The 16,190-nt window shown below is 33.0% G+C and overlaps 1 protein-coding gene across 4 annotated transcripts in view; it reads right to left on the reverse strand.

The window, feature by feature from the left end:
- The window catches only part of LOC126889283 (uncharacterized), a 138,301-nt gene that overhangs the window by 19,888 nt on the left and 102,223 nt on the right, over positions 1–16,190 (reverse strand). For all 4 annotated transcript variants that reach the window (XM_050657405.1, XM_050657404.1, XM_050657408.1 and 1 more), the window contains one exon: positions 4,595–4,706. In XM_050657405.1, the coding sequence (XP_050513362.1) occupies positions 4,595–4,706 (112 nt within the window). The remainder of the gene's footprint in view (positions 1–4,594; positions 4,707–16,190) is intronic.

Below are 16,190 nucleotides of genomic sequence, written 5' to 3' on the forward strand. Positions count from 1 at the left end.
AAGTCTAAAGTTTTCACTAAAGACGAGTTTGATAAATTTTTGTTTCAAGCGCCAGGTAAGTTGTATTTAGGATTAAAGGTAAAAAAAATTATATTGCAAAGCATGTAGTATACTCTACTAAATTATAAAAATATTTCAGATTGTTTTGTTAATTGGGGTTACCGGCGCCTGTCGATGCGACGAAATGGTAAAAATGAAGACTGTGGACATTGAGGATAAAGAAAATGTAATAATTATCAAAATCCCAGACAGTAAAACACGACAAATTAGATCTTTTACGATAATTGGTCAAAACTACATTAAACTGTATAAAAAGTATGCATCACTGCGGCCTGAAAATTTCACAGAAAACCGATTTTTTATCAAGTACCAAAATGGAAAGTGTTACCGAAGCGTCATGGGAATACATTCGATCAGCGCAGTAGCCCAAAAAGTAGCTAGTTATTTAAATTTAAACGATGCAAGCGCATACACGGGTCACTCTTTACGACGAACTTCAGCAACACTTTTAATTGATGGAGGCGGAAATCTAGAATGCCTCAAACGACATGGGGGCTGGAAATCAAGCACGGTTGCCGAAGGATATATAGAGGATTCAATAAGAAATAAGAAAGATAATGCTCAAAAAATTTTAAACCCTCATGATTCGCCAACATCGGGAATGATTGCTGAAAGTTGTGCTCGACCATCAGTATCATCAACAATTACCAATGCGTATCAAGAGTCGGGAACATTTTTTCACGGATTCAATTTTGAAAATGTCTCATTAACTAATTGTACTTTTAACATTACTATAAATAAAAATGATGTTTAATTGTTGTTAATGACATTTGTATTGTGGCTTTGTGACATGTTTCATATTGTTGCCATGACAACATTTTTCCCTCTGTCGTAAAGAAATGGGAAAAAAACTGCTGCCGACGGAGAAATCAAACTTTGACAGGATCAAGTTAGATAAGTAATGTCATCATTATTTGACGTTTGAAGAAAAAAGGTATTTATGTACCAAGTCAGTAAAGTCACTGGTCTGTTATTCGCCTCGCTCGCTAACGCTCGCTCTGCTCATAATATCAGACTCGTTCGATAGAGTCTTTACTGATGTGGTGCATACAAAATTGTATGGTCAATCATAAAAAACATTAACACTTACTTAGCACGTAAGAGGTTATACTTCTATTGCTATAATTTCAACGAAATAATGGAAATAAATATATTTTAAGCAGTTTAATTGTATTTTTATTTAAATATTAAACCAATTTTAGCACTTAAAATAGAATATCAAAAATTAAAAATACCGTTAATAATTACGTTATTATTTATGAAGTGTAGTCTTTCAAAGCGCAGTTGCTCTTCCCTGGATGAATTGTAGAAAATCTGAATAAATATATTTGCTAACAAATTACCATTAATATCTGTGACCGTCCTATATATAATCGAATTAACAAAAACACCATTTTATAATATATTTGCATTAATACAAAACTTAAAAGATTTAAGAATTTTATTAATTTAGACGAAATAAAAATTTCGTATGACAGTAATGACGATGACAGAATGCTTTTGCATGATGGCCGATTTTAATCGATAGTTGTTCAAGTAATCAATATTGAATAAGTACCTAATTACTAAATCTGTAAAGTTTTAATTTATGTTTTATGAATATGATACAATAAAATTGTGTTTTGACTGGGAAAGTTTTGGGGTAGTTCTGATTTCTTTCATTGTATATGGCTTCTGGGCTGCTGAATCCGAATATGAGGTTTGCGGACAAAATTTCTTGCCGGAACATTGAAAAAATCGCGAAAAAGGCGAAAAATTTTAGCTTTTTTCCGCTTTTTTGCTCAAATCTCGAAAACTATTAATTTTTAGTAAATGGTCTGTTAACAGAAATTAAAGTACTTAGAATTATCTACAAACATCACTAATTAATTTTTTCTCAGACGAACCGTTCGGTCTAAAGTACAAGTTTAAAATTGCCAATTTTTAACGGTCTCGGCAAAACCCAATTTTTACATTCCAAAATTTTATTTTTAATTAGAATGCTGTCATTTGATAAATTCCTCCTAGTTTTCTGTACAAATAATAAATGTTAGTTCATAGGTATGGTATGTCTCTTGTGACAGCTTCCATGAGTCCATTCCGTCCTAAGAGGCCGCGAATGTCTCTGCTTTTCCCTTAGAGCCGCAGAAGATCAGGCACAGATGGAGTCACAGTTTCAGTTGGTTTGAACATTTCCTTCGGATCTGTTATCTTGCTTTCTGATAAACCTTGAGGTTTTGTCCTTTTAAAATGAATTAGTTGAACAGCTCCCTGACTTCCATAAACCTCAGGCGCGGGTTTCTTTTTTATCCGAGGAATGGATTGCTTAGGAGCTACTGCATGTTTTGGTGCAATACAAGAAATGCCACATATGACGTGAACAGTGTGGTATTCGTCAATTGTATGTACGTTAAAATCAGCGGTATCGTACACCTGCTGTGTAAAGCACGGCAGGTCAATTTTCTGCGGATCGCCTGCGAATACTGACACTTCCAGGCGAATAGCTTCTGTATAGGATGAACAAAACTCCAAAGAGGAAACTACATCAACCTATTTTCTTGAGCCGTACTTTTTGTAGAGAAAACGGTCAACCCTGCAAGGAATGGTGAGACCAACTATCTGGGCCTTACTGCCGCTACAAGACCTTGAGCAAGCGCGTTGCTTATCTGGAAGTGTCAGCAATCGCAAGCGATCCGCAGAAAATTGACCAGCCGTGCTTTACACAACAGGTGTACGAAAATGCTGATTTTAACCCTTTCTATGCCAGGCCTTAACTTGAAAATTGGTCCCTTAATCCCAAAGGTGTTTTCATGCTTAGAGTCCCATTGCCTTATATATACGTCGCATATAAATAAGCAAATAAATGATCAAAACATGTTTTTTAATGAGTTTTTTAACCAACTTAAACGTTTTCTTTTCAAAAGTACTAATCAGAGAGCAAAACCAACTTGAAAAAATATAACTAGCTTAAAAAAAATAATGTAATGTAAATTAACATTAAAAGTTTTCTTTTGTGTGGTACTCCTCAAAACATGACACTACGCAAAGACCGACCCCGCATCTTGCATACATGTATCATCTCGATTCACTTCTTTTTTTTTGGTCTTTTCTGTAGCTACAAACGCTTCACCTTCTAGCAGCTACCTGTAAGCGTTGCCACCAGTGCTACAATAAAGCATATATCTAAAATATGTGAACAAATATAAGCGGCAATGGGTCCGCATGACCTGTCTTAGGTGCCAACATTTTGAGGCTTTGGGAACAATAATCTAACATTTTCGAACATATTTCTACCGCATTGGGACACCAATGTCTAAAATTTTATAAGCAACGCATATTTTCGGCTTTGGTAAATTTTATATACGGCGGCTGGGAATACAGACCCACTTTTTTAAAAACATATATATGTAGCGTTGGGACGGAAAGGGTTAACGTACATAAAATCGACGGATACCACACTTTTTACGTCATGGGTGGCATTTCTTTTATTGCACCAAAACATGCAATAGCTCCTAACCAATCCATTCCTCGGCTAAAAACTAAACCCGCACCTGAGATTTATGGAAGTCAGAGAGCTGTTCAACTAATACATTTTGAAAGGACAAAACCTCAAGTTTTATCAGAAATCAAGATCCGAAGTGAATGTCCACACCAACTGAAACTGTGACTCCATCTGTGCCTGATCTTCTGGGCTCTAAGGTAAGGGAAAAACAGAGACATTCCCGCTATTTTAGGATGGAATGGATTCATGGAAGCTGTGAGAAGAGACATAGCATATTCATATTATGAAATAACATTTATTATTTGTACAGAAAACTAGAAGAAATTTATCACATGACAATATTCTAATAAAAACTGGATTTTTATTAAACTGGGTAAAGTTTTGGAATGTAAAAAGTGGGTTTTGCCGAGACCGTTAAAAATTGGCAATTTTCAACTTGCACTTTAGACCGAACGGTTCGTCTGAAAAAAAAAGTAATTAGTGATGTTTGTAGATAATTTAAGTACTTAGTTTCTGCTAACAGACCATGTACTAGAAGTTAATAGTTTTCGAGATTTGAGCAAAAAAGCGGAAAAAAGATGAAATTTTTGGCTTTTCTCGCGATTTTTTCAATGTCCGGCAAGAAATTTTGTTCGCAAACCTCATATTCGGATTCAGCAGCCCAAAATCCATATATAATGAAAGAAATCAGAACTACCCCAAAACTTTCCCACTAGAGGGCTCGTAGAGTACAATTTCACTGAATCAATATATATGTAATTGCAAAATACTACAAAATTTCACTTTCTGACATAAATTTAATTAATAATAACGTAAACCTTGTACAATATTTTTAATAATAATTAATGTAAATAAATTTTTAGTTCACTCAAATAAATAATCGATTACTGCCATCTACCGCTTAAATTCAATCTCAGTTAAGTTGATTACTCGCGGCAGATAAAGTAAAATTCTTCTTTCAGTACAATAAAGAGTTACTTTACTGTCGCAAATGAGGGCAAATGAATACAACAATGAATGGCTTTAGTGACGCTTGGCGATAAAATATCTTACCTTGAAGTTTGAGGTGGACAATAGACGTAGAGCATTTCTCAAAAATGCATATTTCGCATTGGTAATTTCCAGCGTCTGAGAGTTGTGCAAATTTTATAGTGAGAATCCAATCCTAAAATTTAAAATGCAAGAGCTGATCTGACAAATAATTTACTAAAATTAAGCAAATGCATATAAGGTCAGGTGGGGTAAGTGTGTAGCAAAATATTAAAAGTTAGTATAGTTACCTCCCGGATTTTGAGACCAAGTAAGATTTGAAGCTAATGTTTTAATATAATATTTTAATATGTATTACCTACAACTGCTTCATTTTATAACTTTCCACGGCAATGACGTCACCATATTTTAATTTTTTTTTAAAACTATGTCCGTAGTACACACTTTCCCCTTTAAATGGGGGAAGTGTGTCTACGATTTATTTTTTAGACATGAATCAATAGAAATGGAATCTGGGTAAGTGTGTAAAAGTAGAATGTTCATTCTATCGTTAGCTAGTTAAATATTTTAAATAATCGTGAAACTGTCAAAGTTACAAACTTTTAATTTAATAAAGTTCAATACAAATGGCCTATGCTAGGTAAAAAAAAAACAACTTATTGAATATTATAATTAGTAAAAGTGACACTGAATCGGTGTAATCCTCTTTTGGTCACCACTGGCTCTGGAAGAACCAGTACAATGTCATCAATTCCTACAAAACTTTTTTCCTCTGGGTCTGCCCAAATAAAGGAATTGGAAGCAGACATATCTAACGACCTCACCTTTCTTGTAAACTTTATTTCCACTTCATCATCTGCTTTATTTACTGAGACAATTTGGCCGATATAATGTTTAAGTGTTTTTTTAGATGGGAAGACCACCAATACCCAATCATTACAATCCACATTTTTTTGGTGTTTTGTTTATTTGATGCAAATAGTTGTTCAAGTCTTCTTCCTCTCTAAGCTCTTCTTCAATGTCATTATTAGAATCCTCACATATTACTTCCTTCTCCCCTTCTTCCGATGATGATTCTTCTGACTCAATTACAGAAACTTTTTTTTTCTTTGAGGGCTTCTTAGTTTCTTTTTCTTGTAGACGCTTAAGTACCTCTGGAGTTGTTATTATTTCAGCACCAGTTGCAATTTTTCTCTTCGGTTTTATTCGATCTAAAGGTTGGTGTTGTTTTACCATGTCTAATAAGAGTTCTTGAAATGTTACAGTATGCTCATTCGAAGTGCCAGAAACTGATAGTTCCTCTATGTGTCCATTATTTTCTTCTTCTAAGCGAGGGATATTAGGGCTCTTTTTGTATGTTTCCCATCGCTTTAACGCCAGCGGGTCATACTGGTCTGTTGAGATAACATTCGAATTAAAAGGATATATTCCACCTTTTCTAAACCCATTGCTTATAATTTCAGTATTTGCTTCAGACCATATCTTTCCAATCAACGTACTAAAATGTTTTTTGGGAATTCGTTGACCCTGGTTATGCCTTTGCCACTCGACAAGTTTTGAATCCCATCGTAATTTAAGCGAACGAAAAACACTCAAATCGAGTGGTTGAAGCAAATGACTAGAATGTGGAGGGATCTTTAGTATTGTTACATTGTTTTTCAATGCGCATTCTATTAGACGTTCATCTACATGGGATACATGACCGTCATATATTACAAGGACAGGTCTAGCATCACCGATTTCGTTCAAGAAGCTTTTCTTAAAATAGTTCAAAAATATTTCAGATTCCATCCATCCGTTAGCTGTGGCGGCATATGTAGTTCCTCGAAAATCTTTTCCTTCAGGCGCAACCCATCCATCCCAAATATTTTTACCTTTAAAAACTATTAATGGGGGCGCCTTATGTCCTGCTGCATTTGCGGCCATTAGAACGGTTATATTATCTCTTCCACCTCCTGCTGTCGTTCTGGAAGAAGCAGTTCCCTTCTTTCCCACAATTTTTACCTTAGAAGGGTCAAGACAAAATCCTGATTCATCCAAATTCCAAATAAATTGTGGTTTATTTTTTAAATCTAAGTCATTTAGAGACTTCTCTAATAACTGAAAATATTCGCCAATAATAAATGGGTCCATACACTTTTTGCGGGAAAATTCAACCGACTGGGGTTTTTTAATAGATAAACCATGCCGCTTTGTAAATCCTAGGAACCAGTTTTCGCCGGGCACACCATTTTTAAAGGGAGTTTTAAGTTTATTGCGTGCGACATAATTACCTACGATGCTTAAGACTTCCATCCGACTTAAACCCCAACCCCACTTCATTTTTTGTAGGAGTAGGTGGAGAAAATGAGGTATTCATTATTTTCCTTTTTTTTTGCCTGTTTCTTACCCTTACCCATTCTGTTTCTTTAGCCAGTTCCTCTTCATCAGTCTCGTATTCTTGCCTGGGAGGAGGCGTTGCCTCAGTATTTTTAGCGTTATTATTTGATTGATTGCAAATCTGTTTGATTTGATTTTCTAGCATACTTATATGTGTTTGCATTTGCGTGATCATACTATGTAGTTGATCTTTTTCATTGCTGACTTTTACCCATTCTGTATATAATAATTGTTCGTTTTGGGAACGCTGACAATTTTCTTGAAATAAATTATTATTTTGTTGCATTAAAAATGCTTCGTTTATTGTAGTCGGTTGCATTCCTCCTGCAGCCATATTTATATTTTATTTTTTATCCAAACACGGTTAACCTGTATTTGTTTTGAATTTAACTTTAATCAACATTTTCGATAAATGTAATTCTTAAATTATATTATTTAAAATAACCACTTACCGACCTGAATCGTGTGGTCCACAAAAAGAAGTTTCTGTCCAAGTAGTAGTTAAGCACTTAATGAGTTTTTAATTTACCGCACTTAAACTACAATAGTTTGTAAATTTCGCGTATGAAGAAATTTTGCCCACTTCGACAAAAGGCGCAGATTTCTTCTTAAAAACACTATTATTTAGTTTGTTTTAGTATAATTAATAACTTTAATTTAAAGTCTAAATAACTGTTTCATATCACAACAGATTTATTTTTGTGTTTAAATTTATCTAAATTTTAAGTAAGCCATGACTGAATTGTCAATTGAAGATTACCGATTATAAATCCGGTAATCAATGTAACACTGTAGCAAACAAAGAAATAAAAATAATTTATTAGTAATACATTTAGTATTAGTAGTACAAAATTAGTAATTAATTTTACAAAAAAACACACAAACACAAAATGCAATATTTTGTGAAGACAATTAAACACTATTTTTGTATGTAAATATAACAATGTAAAAAATAAAGAACGAAACATAATTTATCAGTAATACATTGTGCAAAAAAACATGTTTGAAAAAATTAGAAGCTACTTTTAATAAAATATTTTTAATATTTAATTACTTAAGGTATTCAAAATTATCTCCTTACACATTTATGTACGCCTAAAAACGATCATTGAATGAGCTACTCTCTACGGAGCATTTGTAACTTAACACATTGAAATATACTTTGTATTCTATTTTTCATCTTATCTCTTGTTGTTGGAGGTATTTTATAAACTTCATTATTAACGTAACCCCAAAAAAATCAGTTCAGTTTATTAAATTTTGGTGATTTGGGTGGCCACGCTACTGGTCCGTTAAAAAATGAAAATATCTCGAAAACTAATAAATTTACACATAGGGAATGTTATCTAAAAATTAATGGTACTTTTCAATAGTGACATAAAGTACAGGGTGTTCCATTTAAAATTACTGAGAAAATAATGTACAGGGATTTGACTCACCCTGTATTTGATATAAAGAAAATTAGCAATAGCGACCATTTTTGAAAATTTTGACAATACGCTAAAAAATATGGCATTAATAAACCATTGTTGTTTTGCTTATTTTTATTTATACAGGGAGTTTAGTTTGTTACGATTTTCATAAAAAAATTGGTTATAACTTTTTAAATACCCTGTATAACATTACAAACCTTTATATTTTTGTGATGAAGAAGTTAACAGGATTTCGAATTTAAAATAAAATATAAGGTGTTACGTTTAAAAAAACCTAAGTTTGGTCTGCCACTGTGTTATCGAACACCCTGTGACATTCTAACTAATTTTGTAATGTAAAGCTCAAAGGTGGCTAAAGTTTTTGTTATTACCTTTTATTGCTATCTATTACTATAGCGGAGCTATTGAGCTTTACCCTACTAATCAATCACCCTGTATTTGATTATGTCAAAAATAATAACAATGAGGAACTTGCACATTTTCATTTTATTACATAATAATGTTCAGTTTCGTTTAAAAATAGGATTTTGAAAATTTTACGCCTTTAAACCTCATACTAACTTAGAAGCAGAGATTTAAAATCTTCTTTATTTAAATCATTTCAAACGATCAAAAACGCGCGCGAGCCCCTGTGACGTCATATAATTATATTTTGTAATGAAATTTCTCCTGTCTCATAAAATTATAATTCATTTGGTTTACTTTCGAGTTTAATACAGTTTTTGAAGAGGTACTATTCAATTGTGTGTGTTGTGTTAGACCTGGATCCCGCGTACCTGGATTCCCCGTAGGGGAAGTTTTAATTGTGGAACAGTTTAAAAATTTGGAACGCCAGATTACGAAAACGTTCCATGTATTTTGTCGGACAGAACATCCAATTGATTTGTTAGCCTTTCATTATACTCTCATGCAAAAATCATAGGCTATTGATTATGTACTATAGAAAGGAACTACAACGTTAATGTGGTTTTATTATTTCATATGGTCAATGAATCTCTATATATGAAAAAACCGCGGAGTGCTACCATCTAAAGGGGTGCGTTTTTGAGAAATGGGTGAATTAGTCCCTGAGCACCGGTTACATTAGGGTGAGTTCTATGCACCTTTTTGGTATAAACACGTCTACATAAAAATTTTTCCTGGTTAAATTTCCTATCTAAATATAACTTTTTAAAGTCAAAGATACTTTTTTTTACAAAAATATATTCAAAAGAAGAAGCACAAAAAAACCCAAAAGAAAGAATTTTATTTTTTGTCCCATAACTTTTGTCCACGGGGATATAGGTGTAGACATTGCTTCACAGAAAAAAAGCTTACATATTTTGTCTTAAAACTGATGTTTGGTAGAGGTCATTAGGATTTATAGTTTTCGAAATATGATTTTTCAAAATTCGCCACTCACAGCAATTTTTATCAATTTTTTTTTGTTATTTCGCAAATATTGTTCTGTAACTTTTTCCTACGTAACTTTAGGCATATGCAGTGGTACATGTAAGAGGAATAGAAATCAAATACCTATAAAACGCTGTACTGTATAATGTTGTACGACTTCTTTTAAAGAGGTTATCTTTTTCAAGACTTTATACTTTTAACTAGTTTTTATATTTTTTACGATTATTTTTTCAATTTCCCATTATAACTTTTGTTTGTCTACATTTAGGTATATATTATATAATAAAAAAGAAAGCTTATTCTGTTTACTTTAAAATGGGGCATTATAAAGTTCTAGGATTATTTTTGATTAAGATATGCTTTTTCAAAATGTAATAAGTACTTGCAACGATTTTTAATTTTATGATTATTTTTTAAATTCCTCATTATAAATTTTTTACGTGATTGTGTGTTATGATTGAATCTTATTTTTTATTGGTAATACTTTGGATCCACTTGACTAGGCAAACTTCAAAATATGGATTAATTCCATTATTTACTGTCAAAGCTCCTGCACCACAAGCTTTGCTTGAAAAAATAGCATGCAAATGTACCAAAGGATGTACAAAAAACTGCGGTTGTAGGAAGATAGGAATTAGTTGTTCAATATTCTGCAAAAGGTGCGTGTGCATGGGTACTAATTGTGGGAACTCTAAGATAACTGAGGTGTCAGAGGAAGATATTGAAGCTAATGCTAACGAAGAGATGGACTTTGATATTAAAAATATTTTAAATGTCAACGTTTAAATAATTTTAACTAAAGTGATGTTTTCTAAGACTAATGTTTATGTAATTTTTTAAAAGAAATAATTTTAAATAATACAGGTAAAAAAATATCAAAGAATTACTCGGTTTCCATTACATATTTAAATATAGATGATACACCACTTTAAAGAACAGAAAGTAAGCCCTCTTTATTGAGCAATATATAGTATATTCATGTACAAGAAAAAAAAGTTATAATGAGAAATTTCAAAGATAATCGTAAAAAATGTAAAAAAAAATATTTTTTTATATAAGGTATTATATGATATATAATATAATATTATATTATATATATATATATATATATATATATATATATATATATATATATATATATATATATATATATATATATATATATATATATATATATATATATATATATATATATTAATGTGATATTCAAAGATCGGTGTGCTCAAAGCACTTGATTAGATAATTAACTAATTAATTAAATTTAATTTTAATGATGCACTTATGATTTAATCACACTATTTAATGCTCTAATCTCAGGGTTTTATATTCTCGTGCTTCAATATCTCCTTTGCTTTACATATGATAAATAAGGTCAAAGATTATCGGAATAAAACACATATATGGTACAAAAGCATCTATTGAAATAAATTCACCCTCAAAATATCCTCTAAAAATAATATTTCCTATTCTGATTATTGAAATAACCCTACCACTATCTAAAGTACTTATTGAAATTTGTTCTAAAGTACTTATCCCTTTGTTCGTTCGTATTCCTAGTCGGAGGATTTTGTGCATCTCTGTTTCTGTTGTGATTTTCATATGTTCTATTTTTTTCGTGATTTCTGTTATCATAATTTTGTTGTCTATTGTAATTTTGGTATTCTCTCGGCCTATCTTCGTTTGTTGATTGGGCATGTCGGTTTCTCTGGTCATAATTTGATTGATACCTTCTTGCCGGTCCATTATATTGTTCATGTTGTCTTCTGTTTCGCATTTCTCTTCTTTTTGCTTCCCTTACTTGAAGGAATTGGCACAAACTATCAATATCTTGATAGTTTCTCAAAATCACGTGGTCCTCCAGCGTTTCTTCGAAATGTCTGCTTATCATTTCTACCAGTTGTTCGGTAGAGTATTTGTAGTCTAGATATTTGGAATTGTTATATATCTGCAAAGCATATCTTTCTTCCGATATTCCCATTTTCTCGTGATATCTTCCATTCTGTAGCTCTTGGTTGATTTCCCTCTGTTTAACTTTCCCCCAGAAATAGTTGAGAAATTTATTTTCGAAATCTGTCCAATTTTCAAACTCATCTTCTTTACTTTCATACCATAACGCTGCTCCTTCTTTCAGATGGTTTCTAATTGTTTCTTTGCAGTCGTCAAAATATCTAATATGTTGCAATTTGGTTTTCAAATTTTTAACAAATGGTACTGGGTGTGTTTTTCTAATATCCCCTCCAAATTGTATTTTCGCGTCGCTTGTACCAAGGATAATCATTTCCCTTCTTTCTCCACAATTCTGTTGATTCTTGAGTTCCGCAATTTGTTTTTCGTTTTGCTTAAATTTTTCTTCTATTTCTCGCCTGTCTTCTTGTATTGCATTTTCAAATTTGCTTTCTAACTGTTCTAATTCCATCTTCTGCACAGTCTTAATATCCCTCATTTTAGTTTCTATTTCTTCTCGTTGCATCTTCAGTTTCCTTTCTGTTTCTTCTCTAACTTTTTCTAAACAGGCTTTCACTTCATTTTCATATTTTTCCAAATGCTTTTCCAATTTGCCATCATTCTCTTCCAATTTCTGTTCTATTCTCTGTGATATTTCTCTTTGTGTTTCTTCCATTTTTTGTTGTGTTATTTCCATGGCTCGTTTTGCTTCCTGTTGATTTTTCTCTATTTTTTGTTGTGTTTCTTCCATGGCTCGTTTTGATTCCTGTTGATTTTCTTGCATTGTCCTTTTTGTTTCCTGTTGATTTCTATCCATTTGTTGTGATTGGAGTTGCATCAGTTGCAATAGTTTCTCTATTCCTGTTAATTCCTGTTCTTTTCTCTCCATAATCGTTGTATCTCCTTCATTACCCAATCCTTCTTCAACAATTTTTTCCTCTTCTCTGTTATTCTCTCTGCTTTCTTGCATTTTGCTTTGCCTCCTTGTGGTCGACATGTTGTTTCTTTTTGTTACTGTTTTCTTTGTCCCCGCCAAATGTGAAATTTTACAACACTCTATAAGTTGCAGAACACGACAAATATTTCTCCCCAAATTTAATAAATTTTCGCCACAAATATCAAATATGCAATCAGTAAATTTCAAAATAAATATCAAATGTACGATTGGTAAAAATATTAAATAATTCAATAGCAGTAAATATCAACTACCTACGATCAATCCATAAATCAAAAATATTTTTACACCTGGAAAAATTGTCAAATTATCTCTGCATCACCTGTAGTTATTCCTTATCTCTTTCCCTACCATCAAATGCAAAGCTGCGATATTTTTTAAGCCACCACGTTCTGGGCTCCAGTTAATGTGATATTCAAAGATCGGTGTGCTCAAAGCACTTGATTAGATAATTAACTAATTAATTAAATTTAATTTTAATGATGCACTTATGATTTAATCACACTATTTAATGCTCTAATCTCAGGGTTTTATATTCTCGTGCTTCAATATCTCCTTTGCTTTACATATGATAAATAAGGTCAAAGATTATCGGAATAAAACACATATATGGTACAAAAGCATCTATTGAAATAAATTCACCCTCAAAATATCCTCTAAAAATAATATTTCCTATTCTGATTATTGAAATAACCCTACCACTATCTAAAGTACTTATTGAAATTTGCGTTATGAATAATTCTACAAAAAAATTAAACTGTCTCTCGGATGATGAGTTGTCCAAATTCTTGTCTCTGGTCGCCTACAATTTACTCTTAGCAGCCCCCTATGTAGTCAGCAATCTCGCAACAAATTATTGCAAGCCTATTGTCATTAATGACCCCCTACAGATGCACGTATCTTTCAAAAAACAATGCTAGCCTTTTCTCCTCTCGATAAACTGAATCTATTTCTCGTTCCGGCATGCAACGGTGACTCTTGGAATATAAGTAGAACAATATAACTTACAATGCTTTACGTGATGAGCTTCCGTCAGGACACTTATTTCAACAAACTCACAACTATTCACTTATCTGCCTTACTAATTCAGGAGACTCTTAGAGATCACCACTAGTCGACTTAACGATCATTTCACAACTGACTCTTCTTCCACCCTCTAACATTTCGCTAAACTCCCATTCTTCATACCTAGCCCCTCCTTTTTCCTTCTTCACCAATCCGAGTTCCTCAATTTTATCCCCATCTACCTTTCAGATAACAAACACCAATTTTCCCTACCATTAGAAATTTCCTAAAACTAATTACATGCCAATCGGTTTTTTTTTCCTTTCTTAATATCTAAACAAAGATTACATTCATCTAAATTTCTAAATACAATTGTTCCCTCGCCGCAAAAGTCCATTTGGGAAACCCGGTCTCATTGTCCAAACACATAACCACTTTCTTATCATACTAACTGTACAAAGAAAATACTTAATCCCTATTTAAATTTTGTTTACCTACGGCCATCCAAAGATAATTGACTTTCATTTCTTCGAAATGAATTTTGGTATATTTTTATTATATGTTTTAACTTTTCTAAAATATTAAGATCGAAACCATATTAATTCAAATTTTACATATCTTAACAACTCCCCGCCATTTGATTTACCGAAAAAATTCTGTTATTTATTTAAATGACACAAGTTTTTTTAGGATCAAATTATTCCATTATGTTACCAAACTCTACTCATGATACTTATAAATGTCGTGAATGTTAAAAATAACCCGTATCTTGCCTGTCTCTATATGCGTTAATTCATAACTATTTACCCCATTTTCCGTATTGACCCTATATGGACCTTCAAATACCGGCATCAATTTAGCACAAATACCATTTTGTAAATTGGACACCCTCAGTGCCCTCACTAAAACTTTATCCCCTTTCTGGAATGTAACCGGCCTTCTTCTTCGGGTCCTCTCTTGCCTTTGGAGATATTTCTCTCCACTTCGTCTCAATCTTCGTTGAACCACCTCGATCACTTCTTCGTATTGTCTGGGGGCGGTGTCTTCCCACGGTCTCGTAGGCATTGTTCCTTTCATTACATATAAAGGCGTCTCCTTGGTAACCGTATTTGGTGCACAGTTCAAATACGTCTCTATTTCAAACACTTTTCTGTCCCAATGTCGATGATGTTCTTCCGCAGCAATTCTTAGAAATTTTGTGACTTCTTGTATAAAACGCTCTGATGGGTTGCTCTGTGGATGTCGGATGCTTACAAATTTTGTATTTATGCCTCTCTCTCTTAATTCCAATTTAAAACGGTCATTCCTAAAGTATGTCGCACTGTCCAACAAAATATTGTCTGGTCTTCCCACTGTTTCGATAAAATCGTGTATCTTCCGAAGTATTTCAGCTCCTTTCGTGGTTCTACATGGGTACAGTTTTAAATACTTTTGAGAAAACATCCACCATAACTAATATGTGTTTATTCCTCTGTGTTGTTGTTATTAAATCGCTCAACATATCAATGGCGACAATATCCAGTTTCTTCCGAGCTATGACGTTTTTTGTGATGTTTTCGTTTTTGAAATTCTTACTTTTACACTTTTGGCATGTCTCGCAATTTCGAGTCATCTCTTTGGCTATTGTATAGTCCTGTCGACAAATGTAGTTCTCCCTGAACATAAGCCACACCTTCCTGCTTCCAATGTGTCCGTTGTCACAGTGTAATTTTGCTAAAACTTCTTTTGCCATCTGTTCCGTGATTACATATAGTTCTTTACCATCGACCCTCTTAAAATATAAGTTATCTTCTTGTTCGGCCCTTTGCTTTTCTCTTTCATCCAGTTGTTCCTGATTTTCCCTGATCTGAGCCAAAGAAAATAAGCCTGCTTCTTCTCTCATTATGTTCATGCCAACGTGGAGAGTTTTGTGGTCCTCTTTGCGGAATTGTTCATCTCTCGTCAACGCATCAGCCAAGATATTGTCAGTTCCTTTGATATATTTAAATTCAAAATCATACTCTTGAAGTAAAAGAATGCCCCTATGAATTCTATTATTTACCAGCCTATTTTTCATTATATGTACCAAAGCTGCATGGTCTGTTTCAACGGTGAATTTTGCCCCTAGTAGGTAAAACCGTAATTTATTTACACAAAATAACACACTGGCGAACTCTAATTCAGTAACGCTGTACTTTCTCTCATATGTTTTGGTTACACGGGAGACAAAACAGATTGGCACCTCTACATCGTCTTGGATCTGTGATAACACCCCTGCGAATTTTGTTATGGAAGCATCGGTCCGGAGAATGAAAGGTTGATCATATCTTGGGTGGTGTACTCTTACAGCTGTGGAGAAAGCTCCTTTTAAATTTTTGAAAGCCATTTCTTGTTCCGTTCCCCATTTCCACCTAACATTTTTCTTAAGTAATGCTATCAACGGTATTTCTTTTGTGCTGATGTCTGGTATTAGTTTTTTGAAATAGTTTACCATTCCCAAAAATCCCCGCAATGTTTTTAAATTGGTTGGCCTAGCGTAGTTATTTATAATTTCGATTCTATCTTCTGCAAG

Source organism: Diabrotica virgifera, chromosome 8, assembly GCF_917563875.1.
Source record: "Diabrotica virgifera virgifera chromosome 8, PGI_DIABVI_V3a".
Classification (NCBI taxonomy): domain Eukaryota; kingdom Metazoa; phylum Arthropoda; class Insecta; order Coleoptera; family Chrysomelidae; genus Diabrotica; species Diabrotica virgifera.